The 19,093-nt window shown below is 41.9% G+C and overlaps 2 protein-coding genes across 3 annotated transcripts; one reads left to right on the top strand and one right to left on the bottom strand.

Annotated features, from left to right (window-relative positions):
- Positions 1-2,688: 2,688 nt before the first annotated feature.
- LSM3 (LSM3 homolog, U6 small nuclear RNA and mRNA degradation associated) lies at positions 2,689-5,906 on the bottom strand. The gene is made up of 4 exons (XM_052776425.1): positions 5,829-5,906; positions 4,688-4,798; positions 3,416-3,511; positions 2,689-3,087 (listed from the first exon to the last, which is right to left on the bottom strand). The coding sequence occupies exons 1-4, from the start codon at positions 5,847-5,849 to the stop codon at positions 3,007-3,009; spliced, it is 309 nt and encodes a 102-aa protein (XP_052632385.1). The 5' UTR covers positions 5,850-5,906; the 3' UTR covers positions 2,689-3,006.
- Positions 5,907-5,927: 21 nt separating this feature from the next.
- Positions 5,928-19,035, top strand: XPC (XPC complex subunit, DNA damage recognition and repair factor). 2 transcript variants are annotated; one of them, XM_052776418.1, is made up of 16 exons: positions 5,930-6,092; positions 6,844-7,042; positions 7,962-8,089; positions 8,913-9,036; positions 9,994-10,078; positions 10,578-10,735; positions 10,947-11,067; positions 12,463-12,552; positions 12,957-13,892; positions 14,369-14,529; positions 14,791-14,872; positions 15,313-15,447; positions 15,952-16,121; positions 16,318-16,411; positions 16,965-17,054; positions 17,696-19,035. In XM_052776418.1, the coding sequence occupies exons 1-16, from the start codon at positions 5,987-5,989 to the stop codon at positions 17,906-17,908; spliced, it is 2,892 nt and encodes a 963-aa protein (XP_052632378.1). In that variant the 5' UTR covers positions 5,930-5,986; the 3' UTR covers positions 17,909-19,035. The 2 variants fall into 2 exon arrangements, 1 of the variants encoding a protein (XP_052632378.1); XR_008233431.1 differs by lacking the exon at positions 17,696-19,035 and having other exon boundaries at positions 5,928-6,092; positions 16,286-16,411; positions 16,965-16,985.
- The last annotated feature ends 58 nt before the right edge of the window (positions 19,036-19,093 follow it).

Here is a 19,093-nt window from a genome sequence, read left to right as displayed (position 1 = left end):
CGATAAATTATTTTGCAAACACATCAGGAGTAGGAATCTTGAAAAAGGGTTAGTACAGCCAACAGATGATCAAAGAATAGAAAGAACAGTAAGAAAGAGACAAGACTGCAGAATAGTTTTTTAAATGTATGGGTTTTTTAATCCACATTCATCATAGAGGAACTTAGACTGGCTCCCACTCTGGAGAGCTCATTTCAAATTGGAGGGTCAGTAAAAAGATGCTACTGGACATTTCAGCAACATAAACAATAATAGATATTTATAATCAGACAGTAAATATCCCAGAAATCAATTAGACAATAATTGAGCTAGCAACCACCATGCATAATCTCTCACTTAAACCTTCAAAAGAAACAGAAGTTAACAAATGAGAATTTTTAAGAGTTCTACAGGGATTCAGGTGAGCTATGTAGGTGAGCTGACCTCTTTCAACTGTGCTGATACTCTGTAATATAGAAATACTGGACAAACAGGTAGATGTGTTATGATGGCAAATATGCCTCTTATTCTCAGAGAACCTAACAAGTGTTATTAATAGATATTCACTAAAATTTATCAAGGCAGAAGTTCCTGATGTACCAACATTTTGTTTATCATGTCAGTCCTCCAATACAAAAATCATATAGTTCAAAAAGAAATGGAGCAGCTTTCATCAAAAATGATTAAATAGAAAATCTTTTTGCAACCTGGAAAAGAGAAAACTGAAGGACAATTAGGAGTAGAAAAGATGGAAAGGTAAATGTATATACTCTGCTATCTCTGAATACCACCAAGCCAACATTGTCTGTCACATACGTGAAAGTGACAGGCAGCAAGTTCAAAACCAAGCCCAAACCAGACGCATTTGTTCAGAGCGCACACACTCAGCCTGTGACATACCATAACAATACATAGCAAGGGGCTTTACTAGTCTCCTAAAGGGATGTAGACTAATTAATGGAAGAGAAATCCCTCAGGTTCTGTGAAACATACTCTCTCCTTTCCCAGATGTGCAGATCCCTGGGAACTGTAGGACTATCACTGTCTTCACCTATTTCTACTCTCTCCTCCAAGCATTTATTTTGGCCTCCTAGAGTGGTAGGAGAGAAGACAGACTAAAGAGGATCTCAGTGCAGTCATCCTTGTCCCTCTTCCAGAAGGGGAAGAGTTGCAGCATCACCAGTGTTCTTCCAACATCAAGGGCTATGTACGCATGGAACAGGAGTTGATGCTTGCTGAGCTAACTCTTGCAGAGACAGCATGCTAGGAATGGAAGAGATAGGAATCACGGAAAATTTTTTTCATCCTAGCCCAGACCAACTTCAAGCAAGGATGGCAGAGTGAGGGAAGTCTGCTACAAAGCTGTACATACCTGTACTTCATTCAAATAATCTTATAGTAGTAAGTTGTACAGATTACTTCTTTCACTTGCATACAAGGGACCTATATATGAAAACAGCATTGTGCACAGGTTTAAGATAACATTCTTGCATGTGTGTACAAGTAGAGCTATTTGTCCTTTCTAGAACGAAGCGCAAGGAATATGGTTGCAAGTCTCCATGTGATTAAAAACATAAGACTGTAATTGCTACTAACACACTAATTCTCAGCAATTGCTTCACTATTTCAGCTTCAGCTATCACTCCTGTTTTCCTCACGCTAGAGGACATTGCTTGAGAACTACAGAGTATGGATGCCACCTAGAAGCCAGAGCAGATTTTGTATCAGTTCCTGTTTTCCTTATTTCAAAGAGCATGAAGTATACATTCATCTTCTGAGTGCATATATTTTACTGCCAAAAAAGTTAGTATTCCTTTAAGAAAAATCTGGCTTGGAGCTTACCAAGGCAGACCTTGCATTCCTCACCACTGTCACAAGCTATGGACATAAGTTATGAAGATTTTACTGGTAGGAGAAAGTGCCAGGGCAAGCTGCTTTTGCTAACCCTACAGAGCATGCCTAATAACCTAGATAAATTAGGTTTATCAAGTCACAAGTCAAGCTCTGTAGGAAATATCCCAGTGCAGACCTACATCTCTCATATGCCTTTCAAACATACTTATTAAAACATTTCATAGGATAAGTGCCTTTTTTTTTTTTCCATACAAGAAGGTGAATAAATTGCAAACAGGGTGGGCCTGAGAAAGTATATATTAAAAAAGAGCTTTATTCAGAGTTCTAGTGCACCTTCAATGCAGATAACCAATGAGCATCTTAAGCATTCAGCAGAGTTTAGTGTATTCAAGAACTGAAACAGGCTGACAGTGGGAAATGAATGCATGCAGCAGCAACTCAACAGCATGAGAGGCAACAACCTCAGTCTCTACTTATGGCCTTGCAAAGCATAGCTCTGTTAAAACCACAATAAAAAAATCTGAAAACATTGTGAATAAGCCCATCTTCTTTACATATCTTAAGTGGAAGATGCATATATATATATACACACACTATTTGCCTGCTACAAGGACATGCATCAAGAATTTGAACGCAGAAAAGCCATAAATTATAGTACTGTAGATTCATGTAGTATTGCCCTCCCAAACACCAATCTGCAAGACTCAGGCATTAGTAAGGACAGAAATTAACAAAACACACAAAAGTTACTCTTTTCTCAGAAAGTGAGGCTACATACTACAACTTAATATAGCATTAGCTCTATAGAAAAACATAAGAATAACGTCTTCAACATAAAAAACATGACAAGTGAAATCTGAAAGACAAACCAAATTTATTTAAAACAAAAAATTAAGACAGTGCTATTGCCAAGATTGAAAAAATGAAGGATTCTTTTACCAATATGACAAGACAGTCAATTTACAGCAGTTACATTAATTCTGAGAAAATCAGGTTGGGTTTACACTGCTTCAATTGACATGTACCTTTTGCAAAACAAACTGGTTCCCCTTCCCAAAAGGGCAGACAAAAACATCCTATAAAAAACACATACAAAATTTTGAGACACAATTGAAACACGAACCATTGTCCAAAAGCCTGAAACTTTCCAACAAGGTTAAATCCTTTGTTGCTTCAACCAACCCTCAACGGGGGAGCTACAAGCACAACGCCGTCACCTCTGACAAAGAGCATCGGAATATTCCTTTTGGTAGACTATGAAGAAGGAAAGAAAAATTTACATTTACAAAAGCATAGTTTACAAAACATATCTGCTAAGCATATGACCAAATTCAATCATAACAAAACACCAGAAACAAATCCAACAAATATAAGCTCAAACATACAACATTCTGGCATGCTGAAGAGATCAATACAACTAACACCAAGTCTTTGGATATCCTTTGTAGTTTCATATCAATTTGCCCAAAACTTCTGTTAGATCTTGGTTCAAAAAGTAGTCAGCAATAAACTACTTTAACAATATAACATAGTTTAGTTTTAAAAAAAGTTTTCTATGGGGATAAATACACTAAGTCCTTACTTTATAAATCTCTTCGTAGGTTTCTTCATCAATCTCTATTGTAGTTACAGTTTCTTCCACATCACCCAAAATCATATTTAAGTGCTGATCATATGCCTGTAGGAATGAAGTTAGTTTATTATTTCTTCCAAAATTCAAACATGAGCTTATTAAAATGAGAATTTTAGCAAGAATTTCAGACATAATTAGTTTAGCCTGATTTTGACCAAAATACACCACTATGTCAAAACAAAGTAGTATCAGTTATAGTTGTAATTCCAAACAAATGTCAACAAACCAGTACTCTGCTACATAAAAATAAGGGAAGACATTTATATTTACTGAAATGCTCTTTCAGGAAATAGCTCTGAAGCATTCAGTGAGAAAACATAGAAGAACTGGGAGACAGACACACTTTATTAACATTAAACGAGCTACACATTCTCTGCTGCCAGTCCAGCCTCCCAGAATTAATTGCATGGGGCCATCTTAAAGGATACGAAAGCTCTAATTCATATAATGCTACAAAAATTTAAAATAAGCACATATTCCAAAAACCCTACAGAAGCACAATGCAAACTACACGTGTGCCTTATGGATCTCTCCTCATCTTTGTGTTGCCAAAGGAGTTGAGGCCCACCTAACACATGGGGCAACTGGTTCTCTTCCCCAACACAGTACAGTACTCAGGAAGGATGACTGACTTAATAGAAAGCAAAAATCTGTCTCATCAAGAGACATATCACTCTCAGAGGAAAACACTTCGACAAATGAGATTTGCAGAGAATCCAGCTGAGTACATATGCCCATCATACCCTCATAGGGTGTGCCTTAAGCAATACTTGTTTGATTATGATAATCTCAGTCTTAATTCAGTCTTAAGACCTCAGGGTACCTTACAAGAAGAGGCCTGCAGCATTACTGCTTGTGGAATGAATTGCTTGGTATCATTCAGGAGACAAGAAAAACAAAATACATCTCTTGACTCTCTACAGAAGCAGTTAATAGCAGACAGAGTACTGAACAAATTAGATTTTTCCACCAATCACAGTACACTTTTGATAAGAGAAACAGTTCAGCCCTTGTTACTAAGATGATCTTTAACCTACCTTCTATAACCACTTCTGCACTTTTAACCATGAGATACAGTTACTTGTGTTTTTACAGTGATTTTTTTAAACAATCAATGGAATATTACAGGTAAGCTTGTGTAACAGACTGTTGTACATGAAAAAAAAGGATGCCCAGTGCTTAGCTGAATAAGCATGGTAGCGTTCTGAAAGTTTTACTTACATGTAGTCTGCCTCTAAGCTCTCTGTCATTCCTCATTTTGACATAGATTCGCTCATCTAGACTGAGCCTGATGAGATCAAGTGGCTCCTCTACAGTATTTGTTGTTTGTTGCTAAAAAAAATAAAATTAAAAAAGTTAATTTTACAGAAGAAGCCTGTGAACTTTTCCATTCCTCAGCATTTGTGAGATGCAGAAAACAAACAGTTAAGAATATAGATGCAAATACTCCAAATCATTCCTTCCCATCCTATTGAACCTGAGTGCAGCTGATATTACCACCCTATGGATGTTCACCAGCCTGAGCAAAATGAGTTAAAAGACTTCAGTTTAGTTTGCAGCAAATGATGCCTCACACATACTGTTGCATAAACTATATTCCTTACTAGCAACCGTTGTCCATACTGCAGCAGCAGAAAGCCTACTCTGCATGAACCAGCACCACACCTGTGCCAACACATGGCACAGGCTAGAGAAACCAAACACACGCTGACATTTTTGCCAGCTCGCATCGGTTAACTGGGTGACACACTGCCCCAAACACACACCTCTCCTTAAGGCCTAGCTCAACAACACAGCATTCATGCCAGGCCTCAAAGCAGGTTAGAAGCCTGAACGCACACCGGGCTGAGGTCTCTTTTTTGTAATAAAGGTGTACTTTCAGGATCACAGCTAAAATGTACGAACATCTTTGTGAATATCCTGCAGCACGCTACCAATTTCCTTCTCCGTGAGGCAGAGCCAAGGGTATTTTCCTCAGTAGCTTTCCTCCATTTCCCTCCTCTGGCAGTTCCTGGGGAAACGGGCCTGAAGCGAGCCTTGCCCGCGCTCCTGACAACCCCGGCGGCGGCACAAGGACCGAGGCCGTGTAGTAATGTCATTTCCCGCAGAAAGCGCTCTCCCCGGAGGGCTGCGCCTCAGGAACGCTGCCCAAGCCGGGGGCTTTGCCGGGAGGTACGCCCGGCCCCAGCTAGGCAGCCGAAAGCCTGCCTCCATCTTACGCCCCGCCAGCCGCGGAGGCTTCCCCAGGCCCGCGGAGGGAAGGCGGGAGGCGGCGGGAGGCGGCGGGAGCGCGGGCCCGCTGGCAACGAGGAAGAGCCCGTCCGCTGCTCTCCCGCCCTGAGGGAAGCGGGCAGCCGCTTACCTGATCCACCTCATCCGCCATCTTTCAAACCGCCTCCCGCGCTCTCCCGCGAGACTTTATGGCCCAGCCCCTTCCCCTCCGCCGGGGGCGGGGCCGGGGGCACGGCGGGGACCGCAGCGGGACGCGGGCCGTGGGCCGCCCGCCGCCGGGGGACCGCCATGGCCAGGAAGCGCAAAGCGTCGCCCCGGCCAGCGGCTGACAGCAAGAGGCGCTCCGGGGGGCTGGGGGCGCGGCGGGGCGAGCCGGAGGAGGAGGAGGAGGAGGGTGAGTGCGGGAGGGAGGCCGGGCCGGGCGCTGCGCCATCGCCGGGGCTTGGGGCCGCCCCAGGCCTCTGGTGTTTCGGAGGGGTCGGGGAGCAGCGGGTGTCAGCTGGCTCTTAGCGCAGCGCTGGGCCGCGACAGCCCCTGTGAGGGAAAGGGCCGTTACCTCAGGCTGGAGGCGTGGATAACTGTTCTCCACAGTGCCAGAGGGCGGGACGATGGGCACGCAGAAGTCGGGCGTTTAAATCCCTGCGTGAAGTGGGCCCCACACGCTGTCTGGAAGCACTGACAAAGGCTGTTAATAAGGCACTGAGCGAGCCGGTGAGGGTTTGTCTCACCTCAGCCGTGGCGGGGCTGCGGACAGCCACCCCCCCGCGGCCGCCGAGGACGGCCGTGACACGCGGGTCCGTGTCCCAGGAGGTGCCCTGAAAAAAGTTCTCCAGAGCAGCTTCACAAAATAGCAGTTTCTTGTGGGTGGCATGTACGATGCTTGTTTTTCAGCTGACCCCATTGGTAGGACTATAGGAATCTTTATGTGCTTCTTGTGCATTACATTATTATGAATTTTTTCCTTAAACAGGTCTCATTGTTCAATTCTTACCTATTTGTTCAGAAACAATGACATGCATGTTATTGTGAGTGCTCACTTTCTTCTGTAGCTGGCTCTAATGAAATCTTTGGAGGTATTGTTTCTGATTGCCATGGAGATGAAACTTCATCCTTTAACATATCTTCCTTTCTTCTGTGCCATGCAGATGATTTTGAAGAGAAAAAGCCCAGTGTAAAGAAGAATGACTCAAAAGCTCTTGCTAGGAAGAAGGAAGAAGAGTGTGATACTGGAGTTTCTAACTCAGCAAATAAGCCTACAAAACAAAATGGGGCAAAATCACTAATAAAAGAAAACAAAAAAATCACTAGAAATAAGGGGAATCATAACAAAGAGGAAATGTGCAGGTAAGTTTACTTATCAGTCAAGTCTATGGGAGCTCTCTCTTCATGGTTACATGTTATTTGTTTAGGGCCTAGTGCTGCATATGTGCATGTGAGCAGTTTATTTTAGGCTGTCAGTCCAATTTAGTACATTTATGTCATGCAGCTGAACAGAAGTACCGTCTTATTCGTTGCAGAGTCAGTCCTGAGGAAGATAGTCTGTATGGGAAGCAAATGCATGAGCCTTTTCAAATTCAATGGTTTAAGTATAAAATTTTATTTCATTTGTTACAGTTTTTACATGGGACTAGGGAGGCTTTATGGAATCCAGCATGAATAGAAATGTTGGCCTGAGATTTGGGTTTAAAATGATGAGCAGAAATCTTTAAACATATCATTCTATGGTGTTTTTTGGAATCCAAATATAATATCAGCAGGGTCTGCCCGTGGAGATTGCTATAGCAAATGAATTCATAAAAAGAAATCAAGCTGGTTGGTCTTGTTTCAGTGGCCAGCCAGAGCCTTGAGTATTAGTGTAGTGAAACAGAAACAGTTCCAATTTCAGTACACTTTGAAAATTCAGTAAAAACAAATGATTCACTGAACCCTTTCTCCAAGGACTCATTTGTACAAGCTGTTCTGAAGGATGAGGCTTTTTGTAGGTTCAGGCATCTTCCTTCCTAAACGGCCTTGCCGAATCAGAACCTAAGTTTGCACTGAAAAAGTGTTGCTCCACTGAGCCCATGGTTATTTATGGCAAAGATGGTTTGCTTTACAGAGAAGGTATCTGTGTTTTAATTGTCAAATACTCAATCTGTTGTTACTGATGCAGAGGTCATGCTTCATTTATTTCGCTATTTTTAGTGTGTTCTTCCTCTGTTTTTCTTAAATAAACAAGCACCTGCACTTCCTGATGCTAAAGCCATTTTGATCATTGTAACAGTGACTCGCTGAAGCCCCCTCAGAAGGAGATAAAGTTGAAGAGAGAATCTCCTGTTAAAAAAGAGATGGATGAAGACAATACTGATGATGATGGTGCTGAAAGTGAAGATGAATGGGAGGACGTGGAAGGTAACAATTGTATGTTTATTCATTTTAAGGAGTAAATATTCTTATAAACAATTTGGGTTTTTGTAATTTGATTTTTTGAACCTTTTCTCATTTGGATTCAGGTAAGTGTATACACTCTGTATACCTAAAGTATGCTCCATGTGCATATCTGTATCTTTAAAAGCTCATGTCTCACAATGCTTTTAGAATAGTTCCAAAGTAAAAAAAAAAACCCAGACAACTACTGACCTGATGGTAGTGCCTTGAATTTGACTATTCGTTGGCTTATGTTAAAATTATGCTACCATGCACAAAGCACTTTCTCAGCTGTTTGTGTTGTCTAATATTGAGCAGCTAAGAATGAGTCAAAACTGCCACTTCCTAGTAAAGGAGAGTGGAGATGAAACCAACTGAGCTGTTAGATTAGGTGGCCATCAACGAACTGTGATAAGAATCATGATGATCATAATCTTCATATTTTGCTGCTACAGATTTATGCCTTCTAAAGTGACCCGTTGTCAGTTTTTTCTCTTTGCTACCCTACAAGTAACCTTCAAGTTACATCTGCTTCATTCACCTTTCTCCTGATTGAGTTTGCCTGTGGTAGTCATGTGCCATTAGACTGTGCTGAGCTGATTCCTCAACAGCAGGTGACTGGCATCCCACAGTTACTTGAAATAAATAAGTACACGCAGTATTATGGAAGATCCAGGAGCTGGTAATTACTGAGGATGTTCTGTTTGTAGGTTGTTTAAACACTTGAGAAGGAATAGGTAGGTTCTCAGCCCATTGTCAGCATCTGTTCCATGTTTGTTTATCATTTAGTAATATTTTATTTTTCCAGAACTCCAGGAACCTGCCATGGATAAGTTAGAAGAAGCTGCTGTTCTTCCAGCAGCAGTGCTGCCGAGCAATCCTGTTGAGATAGAGATTGAAACCCCAGAGCAGGTGAAGAAAAGAGAGAGAAGGTAAGAACAGGGAAGGCAGTGGAGGGCAGTTAAAGGATGAAGTTTAAAAATATGCTAAGTCTTGACTGTCACTGACTTGCTCTCTTCTGGGTGGAAATCCCCACTTTGTGCAGACTGTTGAGTTGGAATGGTGCGAGGTCATGGGATGGAGAACAGTTTGCACACTGACAATTTTACCAAAAGTCTTCAGTGGAAGTTGGTGGGAATAGAGGTTTTTCAGCTTCCTTGAAAATCAAGCATGTAACTTCATTGTGCTTTAATATCTACATTTCCAAACCAGGGATAGTAGTAGATCTCTTCAAGGAGAGCTGTGGGTGAATGGCATTGTTCTACTGTAAATATCTTAACAGCTCAGGTGGAAGCCTCTGTGTGCCCATACCTGAGGTGTGAATAGGTGGGTCAAATGAATGCCCTCAGCATCTGGGAGCATTATACCAAGGAAGGCTTTCTTTGTGTGGTGGCTGGAGGCCTGATGATATCTCATGCTGTTACAGGGTAGGCACTGTCCCAGGCCAGCCCTTCATAGCAAAGCAACCAGAGTATCTGTTGCTTCTGAATTAAAAGACTTCATCAATGAAGAGAAGACCATTTTTCCAGGAATCTGAATGGAATGCTAGCAGTAATCTAAAAGTGAAACAATTCAGACAGTGAATTGTAAGTTTAGTATAGAGCTGTCCAAAACTGTCTTGTAGGAAACTGTAGGCATATAAAGTTAGGTAGAATTTAGGCCATCTGAATATACCCAAGCTCTCAGTAGTCAGGTACGTGGAGTTCACAGTTTATTAGTTGTATGCATCCTGCATGCCTATTCACATAGCCAGTAACTAAACTTCTGTTAAGTGGGCACAGAAGATTCTCTGGGATAGAGTCTCTTTGTGAACTGATCCAGTTCAGGAATCTAGAAAGGCAGGTCCATAGAAAACCCAAAACATCCATTTCTTTTTTAATCTTATGCAGAGAAAAAAGGAAAGCCGAGTTCGAGACATATCTTCGGAGAATGATGAAACGTTTCAGCAAGGAGGTTCGTGAGGACACGCATAAGGTATTGGTCACAGAGAAACCTGGCAGAGAAAAAATTGAGCATAAAGATGTCTGAACTGATTCATAATGAAGAAGAAACTAATTTTGATCAAATAATTTGGGGCCGTGGCTAGAAGTGAAAAAATAAAAAGGCTGTAGTCCTGACAAATGCTCAGTAGACTTCTCCTAAACTGTAAGTTAGAAACATCAATGGCTGCATTAGTAAAATTCTAAATCAAAACAGATGTGACTAGGGTGTATATTTCTCCATTGAGTGTGTATCTGCTCCTTCTGTCGGGGTTAAAGTGTCAGTCATGTAGAGCAGGAGACACTGACAGGAACTTCAAGGTTTTACTGTTTTCTGATGGTGATCTGAAGACAGCCCTGTGTCCAGCCTGTGTATGCTTGGGAGGCTTCATTGTTGCCTGTCTTTGTTAAAAGGAGCAGTAAATATACCATGGACAGTAGTTCTGGCAAGGAAAATTTCTTGTGAACTCACTATAGAAACTTTTTTCTCTCAGGTTCATCTCTTGTGTTTATTAGCAAATGGTTTCTATAGAAACAGGATCTGCAGCCAGCCAGATCTTCATGCCATTGGTCTATCCATCATCCCCACCCACTTCACAAAAGCACCTGCAGGCCAAGTGGACCTTCTCTACCTTTCCAACTTGGTGAAATGGTAAAACTGTCTTTCCTAATCATGCTATCACATAGAATGTATGAGCCAGGGTTCAGGGAGAGGAGTAAATACAATTACCTATTTTTGGTGATTTTTCTGATTTTAAATACAGGGGTGAAATCTGTCCTTTTTACAGAAGGAAAGGATGAACTATGAAGTTTAAGAATACAGCCACAAACACTAAACAATAAGTAGGTGTCTTATATTTCAGGTTTGTTGGAACCTTCACTGTCAATGATGAGCTTTCCACTGAAAAAGGAGAGCACCTTCAGTCGACCTTGGAGAGGCGCTTTGCCATCTATGCTGCACGAGATGATGAGGAGTTGGTTCATGTAAGTGACTGGGAAGTGCAGGGATGCTTGCTGAGCTTGGATGCTAGATCAGTGCTGTAGTGCTGTGAGGTCATACACAAAGTGGTGTTTGAGGGATGGATTTGGAGAAAACAAATCAGTAACTTAGGTGATTCCGTGGCTTTTTCTTTTTGTTGTGTTTTTATCTGGAGTCCCTCTGTGAATACATTATTCAGTTTGAACTGTGCCTAATGGGAGCCTCTAGTTCTGGTTGGTGTCACTGTGCACTCTGTGTTCTGCTGTGGATGGCTTTATGTATGGTGTATAGAGCTACTTGTTCCTAAGTATGTTTTGGCTTCTTTATATTGCTTTAGTAGTGTAGATCAAAGCAAACCAGCTTAATAGGTTTCATCTGAAACAGTAATTGGAGTGAGGAAATTCTCGGGACTTACTTGCAGCCAGAGAAACTCTTCACAGATCTCTGAGTTGAAGGTTGGTAGTTCGTTGCTATGAGTCACCACTGAAGGCCAAAGGAATTGAACTTTGATTTAGAGCAGCCCGAGGCCAAGTCTTCAAAAGGACTTCAACTCTACAGTCGTTTTGTGGTGGAATTGGATTAAGGGAAGAACTGGAGTAAGTTGTTTCAAGTGACACAGAGATTTTAGTAAAACAACCAAGGGAGGGGAAGCGCAGGAGATCAAATTGGCAGGGTACATTTGAAAGAGCAGAAACAAGCTGCTGCTTTGCAGGTGCATGGCTTGCAGCTCTGCTCTGTTGCTGATAAAGTGGGATGTTGCAGCTTCTCTGCTGCAAAGCAGGAAGCAGTTGTGGTGGCTTTGCAACCTTGCTGTGGAAATGCAGAGGTGTCACTTCCTGGGACAGGAGGAAAAGACAAAGCAAGCCTTGCTTAGGCGGCTTCAGTTGAGTCCCATGCAGGAAGGCAGTTGCCAGGTCACAGCTGTTAGCCACTCAGTTGTGACTGTAATGTCATTCTCTGAATGGCTGGTGTTTCTGCTGGGTTCAGCTGATGGTATGTGGTTGGCTTTGGCCACCTTTGGGAGGCAGGATTTAGAGTCATCTTACTCAGTTTTCCTCAAGAAAGAGAGACTGATGGGGTGGATGGGATTTGAGTGACTTAGCACGTCTGCTCCAGCAGGATGGGTCATTTAGCCTTTTTAAGAATTGGTTCCTCATCTGTAAGTTAACAGCAGTACCCCTGCCACAGTAGTAACATGAATTAGAGCCAGAGAAGACTCTGCGGTGCTTTAATACTATAGCAACTGGGCTACCTACACATCTGTGTCAGTGTATACAGCACTGGATAAAAGGTAGGAATGAAAATGATTTCTGACAGAACCCAGGTTGTAGAAGAGTTTCAAGAGGTTTTTTTATATACCTTGAAAAAATGTTAAACATGCTTTATTTTTTCTTTTGCAGATATTTTTAATTATTCTGCGAGCATTACAGCTGCTGTGTCGCCTTGTGCTGTCTTTTCAGCCTGTTCCTCTCAAGGAGACAAGAGCAAAGGTAGTTTTTGTTGGGTGTGTGCAACAAGGAATAGGTCACTGGTTTAGAGAGTAGGATTGAAAAAACTTTCTGGCTGGTGCAGCTTGCAGGAAATCACTTACTGCATGAACCATGGTGATGACAGTGTTCTGTCTATAGTGCAGAAGATGCAAACCCTTAATTTTTAGGTTTCTCCTTTAAAATAACCACCCATTTTGTGTGTTTCAGCAAAGACTTCTTATGCTTCAGTGGTTTTAAATTTCCTTGAAACTTTGAGAGCAAACACTTGCTGCTTGAATACACCTCTCTTCAGCCATTTGCCTGCCAACCTTTGGTCTGCATGCACCTTGTGCTGACTTCAGTCTTTTTTTTTTAACATGTTGTTAGCCATGGTGATAAAAGTGACCTAGCCTGTTTCTTTGCAGGGAAAAAGCTCATCCAAGAGGCAGTCTCTCAGCAGTACCTCAGAGGGGCAGGAGAGCTCTTCCACAACACCAAAAGCTGTGGCAAAAAAATGCCCCTGCAAAAAAGCCAAGCAGGATGAGAAATCCTCAGAGAGCCAAGAAGACAAAAAGGAGTCAAAGAAACCCAAAACTGCTCAGACCAAAAGGACATGCAAGTCAAAGCTGACTAGAGGCAGCCAGGAACAGAAAGAATCTGGTAATGAGGAGAGCAGTTTAGCGGAAAAAGATGTGCCAGTCAGGCCCAAGAATGATCGCCGGAGACGAGTGGCCTCCAAAGTGTGTTACAAAGAAGAGAGTGGAAGTGATGAGGGCAGTGTTTCGGACTTTGAGGTTTCAGAGGAGGAGAGTGATCTCTCTGATGAGGATTTTGGAACTGTCTCTAAAAGGTGGAGGAGTTCACAGGGCTCCCAGAAGTCAAAGGTAACAGCTATAAAAAGCCCCAAACCTGAGACTTCAGAATCAAGGCTATCCAAAAATTCACGTGAAGCTGAGCCTAGGCCAGCAAAAAGTACAGCTCCAGCCTTGCCTCATGGACAGAGAAAGAGAAACAAAATAATTTCTAGTGATGAGGATGATGGACAGCAGGAGGTAAGGAAAGTGATGGGCACAGACCAGTGGCTGGAGGTTTTCCTTGAACGTGAGGACAAGTGGGTATGTGTAGACTGTGTTCATGGCAACGTTGGCCAGCCCCAGCTGTGCTTCACATATGCCACAAAGCCGCTTTCCTACATTGTGGGATTTGACAATGATGGGAGTGTCAGGGATGTGACACAAAGATATGACCCAGTGTGGATGACCACAACGAGGAAGAGTCGTGTGGACGCTGAGTGGTGGGAAGACACACTGCAACCATATAAAAGTCCCTATCTTGAAAGAGACAAGAAGGAGGAAAATGAGGTAAATGGCAATAGGTTATTCAGGACCTTTAGTGCCAGAAGTCCAGTCCTTGGATTCTCATTCAGGCAAAAATCATTAGGAATCTTTCCATGAGGAAGGAATTTTGTATTTGAGCTTGAAATGATCAGATTGAGCATGTTTTAAAGGGAATATACAATGATAGATTGAAATAATATCAAATGGAGGCTGCTCAAGAGAAATTTGCGTAGCAAAAGTACTGGACAGCCCATGGTGGAAACTTACTAACATGGTTTCTGTACAGTTTAGCATTACCCTTCTCAGAGAGTCTTTAAAATATGTAGATCTGGGTACACATGTAAATGCCTGTTTGCAACAAGAATGCTTTGGTCTGTTGGCTCATCTGATTTAAGTTTCTGGTGTTTTTTCCTTTGATCCATACTATAACATTCTTATTTTCTTACAAAGGGTATTGCAAGAGAGTTCTGAAACCACTCTTCTTTGTATAATTCCTACAGTTTCAAGTTAAGCTTCAAGATCAGCCTCTGCCAACAGCAATTGGAGAGTACAAAAACCACCCTCTCTATGTACTGAAGAGGCACCTCTTGAAATATCAGGCGATCTATCCTGAGTCAGCGGCTATCCTAGGGTACTGCAGGGGAGAGGCTGTCTACTCCAGGTGAGTTGTGCAGGTCATGTGTGACTGATCTTGTGACTGTGATCTTTGTAACAGATTTAAGAGCTAATTTGCATGAAGACTGTGATGGTATCAGCAGTAGTCTCAGGCCACATGCATAGACAGGGTGAGGCATTTAGCTGCTCAGATAGCATTTGCGTATCACTTAGAGCTTTTTTACCATTCCTAATGTGAATAACAGTTTGGAAGTCTCTTATGGAGGGACTTAAAACTCTTACGGTTGCTTCCATCTGGCCTTTTTAGAGACTGCGTACACACGCTGCACTCCAAGGACACTTGGCTGAAGCAAGCTCGAGTGGTGAGGATTGGAGAAGTGCCTTACAAGGTAAGAGGGTTTGACTTCCTCCTGTGCATTCAAACTCAATTCTATTTTTTTTTTTACCTTCTCTCTGTCAGCAGATGTAGATTTCTCGATTTCTCACTTGCTTGCATGCCATGTGGTAGCTGCATTGTGAATCTGCCTATAGTTCCTATATACCACCCAAAGCCCAGCTATCTCTTCTTCCCACCCCAAGGGTTATCTAGCAGAACTGCACCCTTTTCATCTTCTTCAAAGGCATCCAAGTGTTTTATATGAACTGTAGAATATGGCTCCTTGTTGCCTACAGGTGCCATGGGTTATCATTTATAAGCAGTGGATACTGAAGCTAGGAAATAGGCATTTCTTCTCTCCCAGAGCCTTCTCCTTTGATGTCCTAGGAAAGTCTGAAATCACTGGCAGCTTGTTGTTGTGGTGTTACAGGGTTGGTCATTGTATTTGCACAGATGGTGAAAGGATTTTCCAACCAGGCGAGGAAGGCGCGCCTTGCAGAGCCTGCAAACCGGGACAAAGAGGACCTGGCACTGTTTGGTCTCTGGCAGACAGAGGAGTATCAGCCGCCTATAGCAGTGGATGGAAAGGTAGCTAGGAAGGCAGAGGGCTGATGTTAAAGGAAGTGTTTTGTGTGGAACTGTGGGGTTTATTTTTCCAGAAGTTGCATGTTTCAGAGGTGAGATCAGTCAATAACGTCTGGATGCAGGATTAAGAGTTCAGAGGTAACCATAGCCAGGAGGAAATGATCAAAACTTCACTGAGGCCTTTCTTTCCTGAGTACAAGTAATGAGTGCTAGCAGCGCAGACTGCTAACTTTGTAATTTCATTGATCTAGTTTTCCTAGCCCATGTTTGTTTCGCTAATTCTCTGCATTACAGCTTGAGTAACAAGGCCTGGGCAGAGAACATAGCTAGGAGATAACCATGCAGCTAAAATTTAGGCTTGTGCCTTGTCATGTGAATATTAATTGAATACTGGAGTGGAATGTAGCAGCTCAGAAGGAAGGGAGAGTCTCTGAGTTGCAGCAGGGATTTTCACCTCTCTCCAGAGAGCAGGAGCATTACCATTTCTCTTTAATTTTGCAATAACAGGTTCCTCGGAATGAATATGGAAACGTCTATCTCTTCCTGCCATCCATGTTACCCATTGGCTGTGTGCAGCTGAGACTCCCAAATCTGAACAGATTGGCACGGAAGTTGGACATTGACTGTGCTCAAGCCGTCACTGGATTTGATTTTCATGGTGGCTACTCGCACCCAGTGTATGTAAAGCTGCTTTGTTGCAGCTGACAGATTTTGATGTCCTGCAGAAGTTGTATACGCTGTGTTAAGGAGTGCATGTGATGAGTTACAGTTCTGTCAACATTCAATAGCTTTTGGTTTGGCTGGGTCAGCAGGCATTTGCTCCCTTTCTTTTTTCTTCTAGTAGCTGACACAGGATTGTGTTCTCCTTCCTAGTACCGATGGCTATGTTGTCTGTGAGGAGTATAAAGAGGTCCTCATTGCTGCCTGGGAGAATGAACAAGCAGAAATAGAAAAGAAGGAGAAGGAGGTGAGAATTATTTTTGCAGCTTCCTTATTGTTACATTTATTAAGTAAATTTCATTGAAACTGTGGACAATCAAAGAAGGATGGGCTGTGTAAGCAACAGACACAGAGCTCTGTGACCGTGAGGGGCTAGTTGCATCCCCCAAGTGTCCCACTTGGGGCTTGCTGTCTGGACTGCAGTGGGATGCAATACAAGTGTGTAACAATATTTGAAATAGTGCATACTCTGGAATAGTTTTCCGTGGCTGCTGGGAAACAAAAATGAGGAATACACATAGGAGATTAAAGTTTTGGAGGTGGTTCTGGTGTAATTTACACAGTCAGGGTGCACATCAGAAAGTGACAGTGATTCATGTATTAGGCAGATAATTGGACACCAATACGTTTTACTCTTAAGAATCCTACTGGCCTATAATCTTTTAATGTGACACATTTAAGTTGGCATGGTTTTTTTTTAATGGCAGTTTAAAATCTTCAAACTTCCGTTTTCTGTGGGCGTAAATACATTGAAACTTACAATAGTAAATTTTTCTCTTTTCAATAACAATCCCACACAGAAGCGTGAGAAAAGAGCTCTGGGGAATTGGAAGCTGCTGACAAAAGGACTTCTCATCAGAGAGAGACTCAAGCAACGCTACTCCATCAAGGTATTCTGCATTTCTATCAGTGATTTCTTTCTCGGGATGGTATTTTTCTACCAAGAGATTTTTCTTCCAGTCTTTCCAATGTGTTACGTTTCCAGCTGTAGAGTGTAGTTGCTCAAAAATCTTCTTTCCTGTTGTTAGCATGTGACTAGCAAGTAGTAAAAAAAACTACACCAGAAATTCAATGTGGTCATGCCCAAGAAAGATTCATTATTGTTTAACAAGAGATTAGTGTTTCTTAAAGCATCATTTTTTTGGTATGATTTTCTGTTTTGACATACCCACTTCCTAGATTTATTCCTCCAAGCTAAGCATGTAGCTAACAGGATGAGAGTGGGCTGCTTTTTGTTAGGAAGTCAGACGTTTTAGTTCTTAATCTTTTCCCCACTGAGAAAGGTGAAGCATTATCTTTTTAAAGCAGGTTTATTTTTATTCTGTCATCAAAAGTATTTTGCTTGTGTTGAAAGAATGCTTGACATCCAGGAACAGAAACACACTGCTTTGGGTGAGAAGCCCAAACCAGAGCAGCCAACTTTTGTAATGTCATTAAGTGTCACCATGACAGCAGACAAGCCCTTATAGAAAGAGGTAGTTACGAGTGATATCTAGAGCAACTTTTCAATTTTCACGCCTGTTTTTTCCAGACTGAGCCATCAGCACCTGTGTCAGAGAAAGGAGCAGGATTCTCTTCTGATGAAGAAGGAGGTCCAAGTGCAGAGACTGCAGTAGGGAATGCAGCCATTTCATGGCCCCAAAATCGCCAGTTAGAAAAAAAAAAAGAAGAGAAGACAACCAGAAAGAGCAAGCAAGAAAGGAAAGGAGAAGCAGCACAGTTGTTCCCTTTTGAGAAACTGTGATCAGAACAAGCTTTTCTTTGCCATTTCCAGATGCAAGAACAATAGTCACAACAAAAGTATCCTTTACCAGTTAAGGACTTAGTCTTCCTGTGCACTTGTGTTTCTGAGCTATCGGGGACCAACCTAATTCAGTATCAAGAGTTTCTTTTGCTATCACAGGCAATTAGATTCATCCTTTTATCCTTGGATTTACGAGCAGCAAATGTGCAGTTGTACCTTCTGAGAAGATCGGTTTGTGCTCTTTAGGTTTTTTGATCTCTTTTCTATCACTCAGCACTAATAATTCTGTTTTCTGAGGAACTCCTTTCATTAGCACTGTCTTTTCCCATTTTTCTCCTTTCCATTTTTCCTGCTTGCTCAGAACTAAAGCATGCAGCTGCTATTTAACAGTCTGTGGTGAGCTGGCCAAAGGACTACTAATGCCCTCTTTGATTCATAGCTTATCCAAATCAGTGGTGAGGTAGAGTTCTGGTCTTACTGTCTTATTATCACAGAAGGGGAATTACTTCCTCTAAGGTGTAAAGAAACATGCAATCATGATTTGGAGGAATCTGAAAATTTACTTTCTAAAGAATACCTGCCCTTTGTGAAAACTCAGTTTTGGCTTTTCAGCCTACAGTCTTCCTTTACTTTCAGAAATCTTGTGCATTAGAAGGGAGAAGCCCTGTCCTCATTTCAAACTTAAGGTTAAATATGTCTTCTTAAGTAATTTGAACATATACATACTTGTTTCAGTTTTGTTTTATCAAGACCATGTGGATGTGTTGTGGAGCAAAACAGGTAAAACTGGCTGAGTATTATGGTCAGAAATGAAATCCACTGAAACCAGAGAGCTCTTGTAAATGTTATCTAGTACCTAAGCATTTAAAAACGGTTGAGAGAGGAATGTTAAATCTACACAAGCTTTTCCTGCAGTTTTGTAATAGAAATGCTGATCTGTCTTCTGCAATATTTTTATAACTGACACTGTCTCTTCAAAAATAGATGGGAATACTAGTCTAGTCGTTGCTGGACATTGTCACAGAGGAAAGACTGAAATGCAAGAAAATGGCTGACATTTAATTATGTTCAGAAAAAACTCTATTTTTATACTGTATTTGTAGAACAAAATAAAGTATGGAAAAACAGTATGTTGTCTGTTATGCTTCCCCTCCAGCCAGCTCATTCTTCTGTAAGCAGCTCAGT

The sequence above is a fragment of the Harpia harpyja genome, chromosome Z (assembly GCF_026419915.1).
Source record: "Harpia harpyja isolate bHarHar1 chromosome Z, bHarHar1 primary haplotype, whole genome shotgun sequence".
In the NCBI taxonomy this organism is placed as follows: Eukaryota; Metazoa; Chordata; class Aves; order Accipitriformes; family Accipitridae; genus Harpia; species Harpia harpyja.
This window is presented reverse-complemented; position numbering and strand designations above follow the sequence as displayed.